Source organism: Sander vitreus, chromosome 5 (assembly GCF_031162955.1).
Source record: "Sander vitreus isolate 19-12246 chromosome 5, sanVit1, whole genome shotgun sequence".
Taxonomy (NCBI): Eukaryota; Metazoa; Chordata; class Actinopteri; order Perciformes; family Percidae; genus Sander; species Sander vitreus.
Genome location: NC_135859.1, coordinates 30962357 through 30977529, shown reverse-complemented (window position 1 = coordinate 30977529; position 15173 = coordinate 30962357). Strand labels below are relative to the sequence as shown.

The window sequence follows — 15173 nt, the reverse complement described above, 5'->3', positions numbered from 1 at the left end:
ATGACAAAAGAAAAGGCATAGTCGTTTTGTCTTTCTTTTTTTTTTTAGGCTTTTTCAAACACAAGACAGCCAGCATCATACACACCACCATTGTCTGTTAACATTCTTGTTCCTGGAAGTCGGTTCTAAGCACCGCCTTCCCGATAACATAACGCGGGTCGTGAAAGACGGCTACCTATGACTGGTCGTTGACCAACGTGTGGTCTGTCACATCTGTCGGCCGAGTCACGGCCAGAGTTTATGACTCTGTAATCGACCGATCTGATCCAGTGACCATTGAACAGACAGAAATATTGTATAGTCTGAACTCGACATTAGGGACTATGGGAATGTATTGTGTCTTCACAAGTATAGAAATACATTTGTGTGTGAATATCTTTTTTGTGCTCCACTCACGGCTGTGTCAATGTCCCACTGTAAAGGATCACAGTCTATAGATACCTGTGATCCACACATCCACTGTTGACACACACACACACACACACACACACACACACACCAACAAAACTGACGGACTGATTTACATACGCGCATAGATATACTAAGAGAAACTTTTCCAAGTTTTATATTTTTTACATTTTATATTTTAAGTGAAAGCCGCAAGTAGAGTGAATTCATTTCTACACCAGATTCAATTAAGACCCATAAACTGAATACAAATATACATTTATTTTAAAGGTTTTTCTATGGTGTTTATTTTGTTTTGATGCCCTTTAACTATTGCCAATAACACATTGTACACATTTCCTCCAACATTTGTTTTTATAAAACATACAGAAACCATTTAGGTTTTTAAAGTCTTCTTGAGCAAATTGCAATCAAGTTGGAAATGTAAAAGCTGACAAAGACACAGCAAGAGTTACTGGCTCAGACCAGGTCCCTGCAATGCATTTTAATGACATTTTAATAAAAACATAAATAAAAAGGCATAAAAATTCATCTTAAGTGTTTGAGTCAAGATTATAGTCCCCAAAATATACTGAAAAGAAAACTATAAACTCATTGTTTTCTGTTCTTACGGTAGATTTTCCTAATTCTTTAAGCCACACTCTGGGTTATAGAATTAATAATTAAAGACAAAACTGTTCAAAACAATCCGATCACGATTGTTTAGTGGTCCGTATCCTATCATCTACTGGCTTGACCTCTGTGGGTTGATTCTGAAAGCAGTTACGAGATCTCGGAGAACAAAGAGACACCAAGCAGGGTTCAGTTCAATATGTCCTAAAGGTTTATTAGTAAGACACATATATATATATACATTTTCTAACAGTTGCTCCATTCACTTAGATGACGTGATAGTAGAAAGATAAGAAAGAGGCTCCATAGGAAAGGAGGACTGGTTCAAGGTTGGTTCACGCAGAATAATCTTCAGGAAAGGAGTCACAGAAGAAGAAGGAAGAAGTGTTACAGTTCGTGATACAAATTGAAACAGATGAGAGAGGCTTTGTTTAGAGTTTTTCCAGACTGAAATGTAACACATTCACAACAATAACTACATGGTTTACCTTCAAATCACAAGTCGAGTTTCCAAGCGGTCATATCTTAAGTAAGTCTCACAGCATTAAGTGCAAGACTCGAGTTGTGTACTGACAGTTTTAAGTCAGGTCTCACGTCGTCTACACACACATGCTGTATCTGTATCTGACTTACACACAGACTTAAAGATATTACTCTAAAGATGTATTTTCCTGCTTTCCGTATCAGCAGCCCATGGTATTAACTGCACTCGACTTTGGTTCAGATTTCATATCACTGAAATAGAAACCTTCCCATGATACTAAACAACATCCCACCTCATTGTGAGCCAGTTATACTTTTGTCCTTATGGCAACAGAGAAACTTTTCGGTGATCTATTTTCTGCTCACAATGTCACTACAGTTTGGTTTTGGAGGGCAGCTCTGTTTGTCTGGCTGCATACAGATGGTGTGCTTCAGGCTCAACTCCTCTGCTTTTTTCCCTTTTGTAAATCAATAACATCCCACTCTACACACACATGCACACACACACACACACACACACACACACACACAAATGCATACCAGTATTCATTTACTGTGAAATGTCCTGATGCTGCATTCTGCCGTGCATTATACAGAGCAGGATGGACAGCATGATGGAAAGCTGGAAGAATGCCCTTGATTTATGTTGGAGACTTTTTGGCCGACTCCCAGTAGCCGTAGGGAGAGAAGAACCAGTTACTAAACAAGAAGAAGAAGAAGAGACTACTCCATCTACTGAAGCGAAAGCTTAACTCACCTCTCTCTCCTTTCTCTTGTGGTTTCTTTAAAAACTTGCATCACAGAGCAGCTGTGTGTGGTAAACATAAGCATGGTGCATGCAGTTTACTGATGTCACCTCGCAGGATTTCCTGATATTTAAGTTCAAACTGAAGTACGAACCTCCTGCTGCTACGAGGAGCTGCCAACGTGCCAAGTTGTCTAATGTAGATGTAACAGGCATCCTGCTGAGGAAGCTACTTTTGAAAGTGCATGAGAATAAGCTGCAAACTCACACAAAGAATCAGAACAAAAAGCTAATAAAAGCCCAATTACGTCTTCCATGAACCCCAACTTCCACAAAGCTCAAAAATAAAACCCTGAGTGATTATTGGCTCCGCCTGGACTTTAACAAACCCGAGCCAATGAATCCTTAGTTTTCAGAGCATGCCACTCTTTGTACTTCCAAGCCCACCATCCAGGCTGCAGCAGTGGCTGTCGATGCCAGACTGTGCCTGGGACAATAGGCTTCCTGATAGTTGGATTACTGAGCTCTAAAGCAGGAGACTAATCAGGCCCTTAATGACCCTCTGATTGATGGACTTTCTCTCCACTGAGGCTGAGCCCTGAACTGAGCTGGAGCTCGGCTGAATAGAAAGCAGGACCCTTGGCTTTCAATTACTGTCTCGGGGAGAACACTTTGAGCCTCTAAAAATCCCTCAGGCTTTTCTGTTACTTTGCAGAAATGGAAGGGAATTAGATATTTTTTCTGATCAGCCGTGAGGCTTTGGAAGGCTAATAGCTCAGCGCTGTTCTCAAGCTGAGGAAGCTGGCTGAGTGCTTTGAGGTTAGCTCTTCTCCCACTTAGCCTTCATCATTGTTGGAGAATATGATACTAAGTTTTCTTTTTGAAGTCTGTGATTACATTTTATATTGCTGTGATTTGTTTCTGTTAAAGCTGGCGGTGGTCACACAGCCCCCATGTTTACTTTTGATACAGGCTCTGATTTTAGACACCACGGCAGCATGTCTCATTGAGATTAATTTAGAATTTGTTGCCGATAAGAATTCCATCTCCATTCTGTGACTTTCACTCACTGTTCCACATGTCCATCAGCCCGTCCTGTTCATCCCTCCAAATGAGAGATGACAATGTTATTGTCATTACAACAGCATGGCCATCCCCACTGGCAGCAAGCCAATGTTTTATGGATGATGCCGACTCCATCTCGGCAGTGTTTCTGTTTCTGTTTCAGTGGACTGCAGCCAGCTCTCCATCCAGCATCATCTCTATTTACAGTCCATCTCAGACCTTGTGGCTCAAAGCCCTTTAAAGGTCTCTTATTATTCAATTTTAATGCATTTGTTCTAAAAAGTACTGCAGCTAAGGAAAATAATATTCTTTAGGTTTTATTTTCTAAAATATATTTTGTCCATTAAGGTGTGAAAAAATATATTATTTGGCTGATCAACGACCAACAACCCCTGTCCATGTAACCCTACACTATATATATATATATACGGTGCCAGAGATGTTGTTTGCTGGTGCTTTGGGGTTGCTGGATGTTTCAGTGAGGATGCACACACGCTCCGAACCGAGACAAGCGAACTGAACGGTTCGGATGTTTTTTCATGAACCGCACCACCCCTAATATATATACACACACATTGAACCATATATAAATTTGTAATGAGTCTCTAAAAGCAGGTGCAAGTGCTTTCTGTAGCATAAAGTCTGGTCACAAATGGACATAGCTAACCAAATACTTCTTGCAATTTTGGCCAACCACAATCCTGTTGCATCACCTGCTCTTTTTTCTTTGCTTTGGAGGGAGGGCGAGCCAATGATGAGTTACTCTGTCACAGATCAATATAGCATCACAAAAATAAGTGTGATTTCAAAGTTGAGCGAAAGCACAGATTGATACATTACTATTTGGTGGAGCGGACTCTGGGCTTAGTGCTGCTGATTGACAGTTCAACAGCGGGCTCCTGGGACTCACAATCCAGAGGTTATAGCAGATGTGGATCCTGCGACAAAGTGACAGTGGTATCAGCTGCACCTGAGCAACAAAGTTTTATTTTATTTCTCTTTATACATCAATGCCTACAACACAGGGATTTCACATGGGGTTTTTCAGTTTCTCAACATATTGCTCAGTGTACTATGTTTAACAGTAAACTTAATATTAATATTTGCTACTGCAACTGTGGCTAATTCAAGCTACCGTCCAGGTCATGCATGCTTATGTATGTGATCCTGGTGCATCATGACATCATACAAAACAGGTTGAAGCAGTATTAATACATAATTAATAGGTCTCATGCAGAACTTGTCTCATCCAGTTTGGAAGCAGAGGATGGTTAATGTTTATGTAATGTTTTATAGTCTGGCTGCCAGAGCGGTTTTTAACACTGCAAGTCGAAGTCAAAAGTCTTAGGCCAAGTCTTCCCAAAGAATATGCAATTTGCATTCAATTGCAAGTCAGATTTGTGAATGTTGACTTTTAAAATGGTCTGTAACAGTGTCTGTCTGTCCCTGTCTGACCCCAATTTTTTTCCATGAATATATTTCCTTTCATGTCGAGGATAAGTCAAAATCGAGACTTGAATGTTATTTCTTTCAAGTCTCAAGAGGTTAAAGGAGGCATATGCTTATTTTCGGGTTCACTTGTATTTTTTTTTGTTTTACTAGAATCTTTTACGTGCTTTAATATAAAAAAGAACACGTTCGTCTGTCTGAATAGAGAAAAATAGACACAGGTGCTAAAACTGCACCTGTGTCTTTAAGCCCCCCTCCTGTGTGCTGTGATTGGTCAGCGTTTTGGGTCTTTAACATCTGTGCATCATTGCAGCCGAGGAATGACTGTAGCAGCACTTTCTATCTATATATAGTATAGTTTTTATAGTGTCTGTTTGGTCCAAAATAAGTCAAATAAGTTTGAGCAGTCCAAGTCAGTCCTAATTGTTGTGATTCAAGTCCACATTTCAAGCCTTCATCTCAGCTGGACTTGTAAATCCTCAGACCTTTTTTATTTTGTGCTGTTTCTGGGTGTGAGTGTCCTTGAGAGACCTTAGTGCTCATCAGGAGAGGTTGATAATCTCCTGGATGGCGTGGTCCTGAGTTAAAAGCCTGCCATGCTGACTTATGTGTTTCCTCTGCTGCTCGTCTGCTATTCTTTGCCTGCTGCTGCTACACTGAAATAGTGTGATTTGGATCAGCCGAGCGGCGGGCAGAAGAGTTGCGGATGGCCGGCAGGTTGTTATCTGCAAACACAGACAGCCACGTATGCACACACATTCATTCTCACACACCTGTGCACACTTTTGTAAATCTATTATTACCCACTGCCACAGTGTTTCTGCTACTGCACTGATCTCCTGCAGGAAGTGTGTGTGTGTGTGTGTGTGTGTGTGTGTGTGTGTGTGTGTGTGTGTGTGTGTGTGTGTGTGTGTGTGTGTGTGTGTGTGTGTGTGTGTGTGTGTGTGTGTGTGTGTGTTCAGCTAGAAAGACTGACCTCATTATTGTATTAAAGTTTTGGTACTATTTTTTAATAAGACACCTTAAAGGCTTTATTATTGTCTACAAAGTCATCATGCTTTATAAATCAGTTAGAAGCCAATAACAAGTTTTGGGTTAGCTGAAAAAAAAAAATCAATTTTCCTTTTCATAATGCAATTATAAATGTTTGGCTGTCCATCAATAAACACTTGTTGGTTTCTTAGGATGCTTTCACACCGACCTTTAGAACTTATCAGTTTGAATCGGAACCAAAATTACAAGTGTAAAAACCTCGCCCGGACCTAACAACCAAACCTTGGTTCGACAAAAACAGGTAGTCATGGTAAAGATCAAACTGAACCATGGTCCGGTTCGTTTCTAGTGTGAAAGCAGGCTGTCATCAGGTTCTAAGAGCAGGGAAGCTCCTATGAGGAGTATTTTAGTGCCTCAACTCACAAGGTTGATTTCATACGGACTTGTGGCTTCTACAGGGGCATAAACCATTTCACAGTCTCATAGCTCGTGGTCTAGCTTGGATGGGTTAGACCACATGTGTCAAACTCAAGGCCCGCAGGCCAAACCCGGGCCCTGGCAGGTTTTGATCCAGCCCGCATATCAATTTAGGTTCCAAGTGAGAAGACTATATGAGACATGGAATAATACAGTCAAAGATATTTGACTTTTTCGAAATAAAAGCATGAAAATAAACTCTATATGTCTGGCCCTTGATGCGATTCTTCTTTTCCAGTGTGGCCCTTAGTGAAGTTGAGTTTGACACCCCTGGGTTAGATATTATGGGGAATGATCCTGTGACAAAGTGACAGTGGTATCAGCTGCACCTGAGCAACAAAGTCTATTTTTATTTAATTTCTCTTTATACATCAATGCCTACAACACAGGGATTTCACATGGAGTTTTTCAGTATGAATAATACTCAACATATTGCTCAGTGTACTATGTTTAACAGTAAACTTAATTTGCTACTGCACCTGTGGCTAATTCAAGCTACCGTCCAGGTCATGCATGCTTATGTATGTGATCCAAATACCTGCTGCCTGTTAAGCTCTGTCCAGAAAAAAAAAAACCTGTGGCAAATATATTTTATTTTTCTAGTTTGATTGGTTTTAACTAACAAACCATCTTGTCAAAGTTTCACAACGTTCTGGTGAGATTCACAGACAGAGTGAGGTTAGAAAATGAAAATGATGTCGTTAATCTTCAAATAAATTAAAAATGATGTTAAGCAGAACTTGCTGTACCCAAACAGAAACCAAACACAATGTTACAAGGCTTCAAATTTATATTTGTGTGTGTTTCAGGCTGCTGACTCTCCTCATGTGCTGTCTGTACCCATGACCTGGGTAAAGGAAGGAGGCTTGGTGCGACTGGATAAAAAATACCTGCTGGCGGATTACAAGGGAGTCGGCACCGATGGCATCATCTACACCATCCTCGTCTCAGATGAACAACCTAAATATGGTACAAACTCACTAACACTGAGAGATTAACTCTCTAACACTATGAGATTCACTTCAAAACAGGCTCTTTGATACTTTAAAGATCTGGAAGATTGCATCTCAAGTGGCTTGATTTTTGCTGCAGTTTAGTTGACATGTCTTCTTTTCAGAATATCATAATGTATCCGATTAGCCAGTTCAACTTGAGTAGAAATAGCATCTGATCAACTCCATTAACATTAATCCTGACTGTGAGACACATTCTTACAGATCCCGCCACAGTTATGGGCCACGATAGAAGCCCTAACACCTTAATTCTGGTGGGATGTGATTCCAGTCATTATAATAATTGATGTATAATACACGAGAGAAACAGTTCATTACCTCCACCTTTTCTGTCTCAGGTGAAGTGGTGCTGGTGTCCATGCCAGCTGACGGCCCGCCAGAAGGCTGGCGCCCCTCACTAACCGACGACCGAGGCTTCACGCCCACAACTTCCTTTACTCAGCAGGACGTCAACGACGGCACCGTCTGGTACCGCCACTTTGGCAGCAGCACCAACAGCGACTCTTTCCAGTTCCGGGTTAGTGCTGATTCTTACCGTACACCCCATTTACACTGGACATCCGTCTCACTGGTGTCTGGTTCAATGAATATGCTTCAACTTTACTGTGACACAAAGCATGCTTTCATGCTACAAGTCTGTTTTTTTCTGACCTTTTTGTGTATTCATTTAGGCTCGTGCAAATACAAAGTGAAAACTTAAATCGCCTATGTCATTACTTTCCTTCACAAGTGTAGAAGTGATCTCAGTAAAGTACAGAGAAAAGCACTACAGCAATGGGACTTAGTAGGGTATCATGATTTGAAGAACAAAGTAAAGCTCAATGCAGAGTTTCAACAGAGTGTTAAAATGTGCTCATTCAGTTGCACTATTCTAATTATTGACAAACCACATGTATTTACTGAACTTTTAAACTCAATAGTAAGATACAAGATGTAATAAGTACGATAAACTAAACATAAACATTTTCCAGATGAATTCTGAGATCACCTACAGTAGACCATTATATGAAAAAGTAAAAAAAAACATAAAACGGAGGAATACACTTTGGGGACAAACACGACAAGGTTGTTGTTTTTTTCTTCCTACTGAGTGTGAAGCATACTGTACGTATAAATCATTTCAGAAAACTGATAAAAGAAAATATATACGCTGTGACAAGAGGAAACCTCATAAGAACGTCTCACCCTGGAATCAAAAAGAGGTGGAGGTGGTGACTTGAGTGTTCTTTGAAGTTCACACTCATACTCTTGTTCCCATGTTCTCTTGTGTTTACCCCTTCTCTCCTTTTCTTCTCTAAATGTCTCTCTCTGGCTTGATTTATTTCATCCCCCCCTCCTCTTTCTCTCATTTATCTCTGTCTGTCTCTTTCACCTCCATCTGCATCTGCTGTTCTTTCTAATATTTTATCTTATAATATTATACTTTCTCCCAACTCTCCTTTAAGTGTGTTCACTGTGGATTTCTTCTACTTCAGTTCAGACCTTGGCACCAAACTTCCTGTGTGACTCATTTAAAATCAACCCATAGCGACTTATCTTGTTTTGGGTTAATGACCCCAAATTACATGCAAATTGGCTCCAAATCTGAGAAAATCCAAGTAAAACCGATGCAGCATTCATCACGCCTTAGTTAGAGCATTTTCATGCCAGTCTCTGCTTCACCTCGACTCCATTAAAAAAAAAAAAAAAGAGGCAGCCAAGAGCTTGTAGTTACATCTCATCATTTCTCTCCCTCTGTCTAGCCCCCCACATCTTGGCTTCATCCATCAGGGCAAATGTGTTTCAATTACACAGGACTGGATTCAAATTAAATTCTGAAGTGTCCCATTATTTTGACGGGAAGTGGAAAAAGCAGAGGAGGCGAGGAAAAGCGTAACCAATTGCAAACTGAACTTCTGGAAGCATTTGTGCTGTTTGTCAGAGGTGGCGATTGAACGTGACGGTTAGTCAGGGTGGTATTATTGTCCTCTGATGGCTTTTATTCAAGTGTGTGGCACCTACTTAGAACTGATGGATTTGAAAGTCTTTCTGCTTCTGCAACTCTGATCTCTGCAGCTGAAGGAAGTGGGCTGCACAGCACGTTAGACTCTTGCACTGATGTGTTATTTTGCCAATCAGAGAGATGGTAATTTAGTGTCCCTGACATTTTTTGTCTGAAGTAAAAGTTTCTTCTTTTCAAAAACAAATCGCCGCACTTGGCTTGTTTTTATTGTCTGGCTAAAGGAATATCTTATCAAACCTATGCAACAAAGAAACTGGACACGTGTGCTGTACATTTACCCTGTTGATAAAAAAGAATAATAGGTTATTACTTTGTATGTATAGCAGGATACGAATTTGAATCTAGACAGGGACCTTTATTGCATGCTATTCCCTATCACTCTCTCCCTTCATTTCCTGTCATCTTTTTACTGTCACTGAATAATCAATACTTTACTACAGCTGAAACACCACCTTTAAGAAATCCAGCTGACTCAGCACTGACTCTTATGGTAACAGCATTACTTGTGATTGGTGGCGCTGACTCCAGGCTTCATGCTGGTGGTTAGATTACTTCTGACTGACAGAGCTGACTACAACTTCTTGAACTTTTTTCCCCCTCAAATGCCACCAAACGCCACTGATGTGACAGGAACAAGCAACAGCAGAATAAGTAAGTGCTGACAAAAATTGGCTTTTAGGAGGAACAACCAAAGCTGCTGCTGTTGCGTATGTACATCAGGGGACAAAAAAAAAACACATATTGTGGAGAGGTTTGAGTAAGAGAAATAGGGCACCACTAGCAGTTTGAAATAAAAGTTGAAACAAAAAACGGTTTACTTTAAGCAGCGTGGGCGGAAAGGAGCAGAGTTTTTACTCCAGTCAGGAAGGCAGAGCGGATCGATCGAACTGATTCACCACCTTATCCGTCACCTATTGGCAATTCATTTAACTTCATTTGAATTTCTAATTTTAAATCATCATTGTTTTGCATTATAAGCAAACAAAAGTACAGAGGTCAAAGGTCATGGCCACAGCACAGTGCTGGAGAGAAGAAGAAGAGCTGAGAAAAGGAGACAAGCTTTTCTGTTTATGAAGGTGGATTTCTTTTACTGAAGGTGGAGCTCTTTTCTTCGAGTGCGCAGCATCATAATAAACATCATAATTAGGTATGTGACACAACTTTGGCTACATCTACACTACTAGGTTTCAATTTTTAAGCGGTGTTTTGAGACAAAAACCATCAGTTCAGTAGCAGAACTAATCTCCGTCCATAATAACACATCTGACAACGCATATCACATTCACTGAGCATGGGCGTGATGGTGTAAACAGGAAGCAGATTTTCTGATGTTAGTCTGTGGTTAAAAATCCTACCTAATCTACTTTGGAGAAAGAACAACAATGGCTAAAAGTAAGACTAGGAATTTATTTGTTTGGACCGATGACGAGGTGGAATTATTACTGAAATGTATGTTAGCCTAACCAATAAGACTGACTGACGTGCATTGTTGTTTCCAAAGCTCTCCGACTGTGCCAGTCCAGACTACAAAGCAACCCTTATGTTTTCAAACCAAAACGGGGGCTGCAGTTTCCAAATGTCTCCGTTTTAGGGGCTCGGAAATGTTGGAGTAGTGTGGACGGCAGGCGTAAACGTAGCAAAATATATTTGTTTTTAACCCCAAACGTAGTAGTGTACATGTACGCTATGTCATGGCAGGTGTGTTGCTCAGGACCCAAGGAAGTGCAGTGTGAGTGTAAGGTTTATGAGATGAGCGATTCTAAAGAAAGCTGCAAGCAGCAGTACCACAGCCTAAGCAATCGACCCATTTCAAACAGGCATGCACTAGTCTTTTAGCCTAGAAATCTAGACGCACCCTAGCAGCAGCAAATGTAATCTGCAGCCAGGGTCGTCTAGCAACTCTCCGTTGGCTTGCGAGCTGGAAAAACCAAATTCTGGTCAGGCCAATCACATCGTGTCTAGAGTCGGTGGGCAGGCTTAACATAATGACGGCAGAGTTGCGACAGTTCCGCGTGAATTCCCTGCTACTTGAAAACAAAGAAGATGGCTTCTGCTGCTGGCGAACAGCGGTCTTTGGAATCGGCTTTGGCTGTGACTCTGGAAGACTTGGAGTTAATCACTGAAGTCATCTTGATGTGGGTCTGGCTTGTCAGGTTACTAGTTTTTCTTAAAGCAGGAAATGTCACTACAACATTTTTCAGAGTGACTTAGAATTCTGGGTGTTTGGAAAAGAGGATACATCATTATTTTTAATTAACTTCACAGGAAGGTCAGAAGGTTCAGAAACAGCTGTCTACTGCTGTCACCCCGCTGAGCAACCTGCTGCTTAAAGACACTGTGAGGCTCCTTCTGTGTCCTGTTATGCACTTTTGAAACAGATTTTTATGGATTTAACAAAGTCATTTCAAGGTAATCAGGAGTGTAGTTGCTTCAGTAAGAGAAATAATATTCATTAATATTCTTGTGGTTTTCACAACGATTCATGGAATAAAACAGAACCTCTGTGGTTCCTCCCTGCAGCGCAGCCTGATGCCCGGTTCACTTTTTTGTTGTCGCAGTTAGAAACCATTTTCATCACATCTGTTGTATCTTACTCCTGGTGATTCTCAAGAGCTGTCACCAGCTCCGTCGCTCAGAAATAACAGTCGGTTTGCAGCCGAACAACACCGACATTTAATCAGATACTTTGTAGATAAAGACTTCAAACTTCAAGGTAAGAGAAGTTAAGAGTGAGTGGAGGATAAAGAGAGGAGAAGAGGTGTGTTGATTGTTTTGATAGTTTTGGTTACACTTTGAAGGTATCTACATAAGAGTGACATCACACTGTCATGAACGTGATAAGTCATTCGGTTTTTGTAATGACAAGTTATGGTTAGGGTTAGAGTTAGGGTTTGGGTCCATGTGTCATGACTGTGTCATGTGTTCATGACAGTGTCATGTCACTCTTATGTAGATACCTTCAAGTAAAGTGTTACCATATTTTCTACAATATTTAAATCTCTAATATAAAGAGTGTGTGTGTGTGTGTGTGTGTGTGTGTGTGTGTGTGTGTGTGTGCGTGCGTGCGTGCGTGCGTGTGTTTTTGTATGTGCAGGTTTCCACAGAGGCAGCCCCAATCATACGAAGTGATGCCCGGACCTTCACTATAGGAGTCTTGCCTCAGATGCCAGGATTCCCCCAGCTGGCCCCCGACTGTGACCTACAGGTCACGGTAAGGGATTTAAAACAAAAATGGCCCAAGCCTCATGGAAACTTCAACTTTTAAATAGTAATGCATGCATGCATGTCCTGGAAAACAATATGTTATATGGGGAAATTTATATTGTTTTAATCTTTTTTTCCAAGAAGATTAATCAGATGTGATCCAAAGGAACAGTTATAGGACACACAGTTCTCCACCCCTTCCCACCTCCTAAAGTAATAACCCACTGTCCCGGCAAATATAATTGTGTTTATAACATATACAATATGTACGTTGTCATTGTTGGATTACATTCTCAGAGCTCAATTTAAAAGTCGTCACCACACATTCCGAATTCAGACTCTGAGAACTCAACAGCTTTTGGCCCTACTAACCTGTCAGTAATAATTTATGGTGTGCGGAAACTTTAATGGCCTTTTTACTTGCTGAAAATCTCATTAACAGAATTTTTATTATTAATTCTTGAACCTGGAAATCCTAATCTGCTCCATTTTTCTCAATGAAGTCAGACTGACCTTGGTTTGCTGTAGTTCACAGATACTTCAGTGTTACCATTAACAAAACATTTTTTTTTTTTTATAAAAAAATATTAGTCTATATATTTCAAAATTACGTGGAAACCTCCTTGGAAATTGCTACTGGTTGTGCGGTTTTGTTTTTGTATTTGTTTGTACATGATCAAATGAGGCGTATCACAGTATCAGAGTTGGAGGATATAGTAGCTCTTGTTTCACCTCTGTTCTTACCTCAGTGTGTGTGTGTGTGTGTGTGTGTGTGTGTGTGTGTGTGTGTGTGTGTGTGTGTGTGTGCGTGTGTGTGCTTGCGTGTGTGTGCAGGCTCTGGAGGATCGGGTGACGGAGATATCGCCTTCAGCTCTGTCTTTTATCGACTCTGAGACTCCCAGTGAGAAGCTCATCTACAACATCACCAAACCTCTACCGCAAGGACAAGGTCAGCAACACACACACACACACACACACACACACACACACACACACACACACACACACACAAACACTGAACTTTTCCCTCATAATGTGAAAGAGATTAAAAGAAATAAAATCTAAGTTGTGTCAGGGGGCAGGAGCCTGATAATTAGACACAGTGAGTGAGCTTCTGAGCTTTTGCTTCAGAACCGAAGCAGAGTGAGAGAAGTATTGTGTTAAGCTATACTGTTCCTCATTAATCACTCAATTATTTGACCACGAGCAAGGCATTGTGATCCATAGCTTGCAGCAATAAAGCTGCTAACTTTGTCCTTAGCAGATTTCTGGTATGAAAGTGGAAAATGTATTCCTGGAAAACAGTTTTACATGTACTAATAACTGTTACACACATCAAAATGATTGTATGATTAATTTAGGGGAGCTTTAGCTTTAATGGCTTGCTCAAGGGGATGCTCTTCCCAGCTGGGAATACGAGCCAAAAAACTACCAAACCTGTTGTTCCATCAGCCTGCTTCAGTGGCATCAGCACCTTCTAAAGTTAATGAATTAATGTCTTTCAGTCTGGACTTGAATGAGTGTTGATTTCCTTTTTGCTGAATGTAATGTGGCGTTTAGAATTGGAGGCATTAATTTTAGCATCGAACCATCTAAAAACCGACTGGTTTGTCATTTTCAACTCTCCGTCTAATAAAAGGGAAAAAAACGATTTACAATGGGTCATATTCATCAACTATTGGACAGATAAATGTGTGTAGGAATCATTTTGAACACAGCCAATAAGGGGGAGGACAGAGTCAGATTAAACTCCAGCGTTTGTCATTAACATTGTATTTTCTGAAATTAGATTTGAGATGTTCTGAGTGTAGTGTTATCCGTCCAAAAAACTGTGGTTCTTTGGCTCTGTCTGCTGAGCAAATGAGATTATTTGTGCCTCCCAGAAGAGCTCCCCCAAGTCTAAATCTAATACTCCAGCGGAGAGCAGATAAAGGAGTAATTCCTCCTCCACCGTTTGAAGTAATTCTCTTGTCTTCAGGTGCGATCGAGCATCGGGACAGACCAAACTCACCGGTGAAACATTTCACTCAGGCCGACGTCAACAATGGCAAGCTCATCTATAGACCACCGCAAGCCCCTTCACACCTCCAGGAGCTCTACCAGTACTCATTTATTGGTGAGACACAAATGCACACACTCACATACCTACAAGTCCAAACCTTATGTAACATAAGTGTGATCCAAAGTAATGTGATTAATACAAGCATTAAAGGAACACGCCAACTTATTGGGACTTTAGCTTATTCCCCGTATCCCCCAGAGCTAGATAAGTCCATACATACCCTTCTCATCTCCGTGCGTGTCGTAACTCTGTCTGACGCACCCACCGCTAGCCTAGCTTAGCACAGATCCTGGAGGTAACCGGCTCCATCTAGCCTAGCTTAGCACAGATCCTGGAGGTAACCGGCTCCATCTAGCCTAGCTTAGCACAGATCCTGGAGATAACCGGCTCCATCTAGCCTACTGCTCCCAATAAGTGACAAAATAACAACAACATTTTCCTATTTACATGTTGTGATTTGTATAGTCACAGCGTGTACAAATAACAAGGTCACATGAGACACAACCGTCTTCTAACCGTATACATACTGGGAACTATATTCTCAGAAGGCGAAGCACTGCTACTTGGGCGGAGTGATTTGCTCGCAGCACCAGAGAAGCCCCGTGGTGAGGAGCAGAGAGTTGGCCTGGAGTTCGCTCAGAGTTGGAGTAATAATCACTC

The 15173-nt window shown here is 41.0% G+C and overlaps 1 protein-coding gene across 1 annotated transcript in view; it reads left to right on the top strand.

Moving 5' to 3' along the window:
* The window catches only part of fras1 (Fraser extracellular matrix complex subunit 1), a 258103-nt gene that overhangs the window by 182165 nt on the left and 60765 nt on the right, over positions 1-15173 (top strand). Inside the window, exons 29-33 of the mRNA XM_078251454.1 lie at positions 7042-7201; positions 7584-7762; positions 12342-12458; positions 13286-13400; positions 14430-14567. Of these exons, the coding sequence (XP_078107580.1) occupies positions 7042-7201; positions 7584-7762; positions 12342-12458; positions 13286-13400; positions 14430-14567 (709 nt within the window). The remainder of the gene's footprint in view (positions 1-7041; positions 7202-7583; positions 7763-12341; positions 12459-13285; positions 13401-14429; positions 14568-15173) is intronic.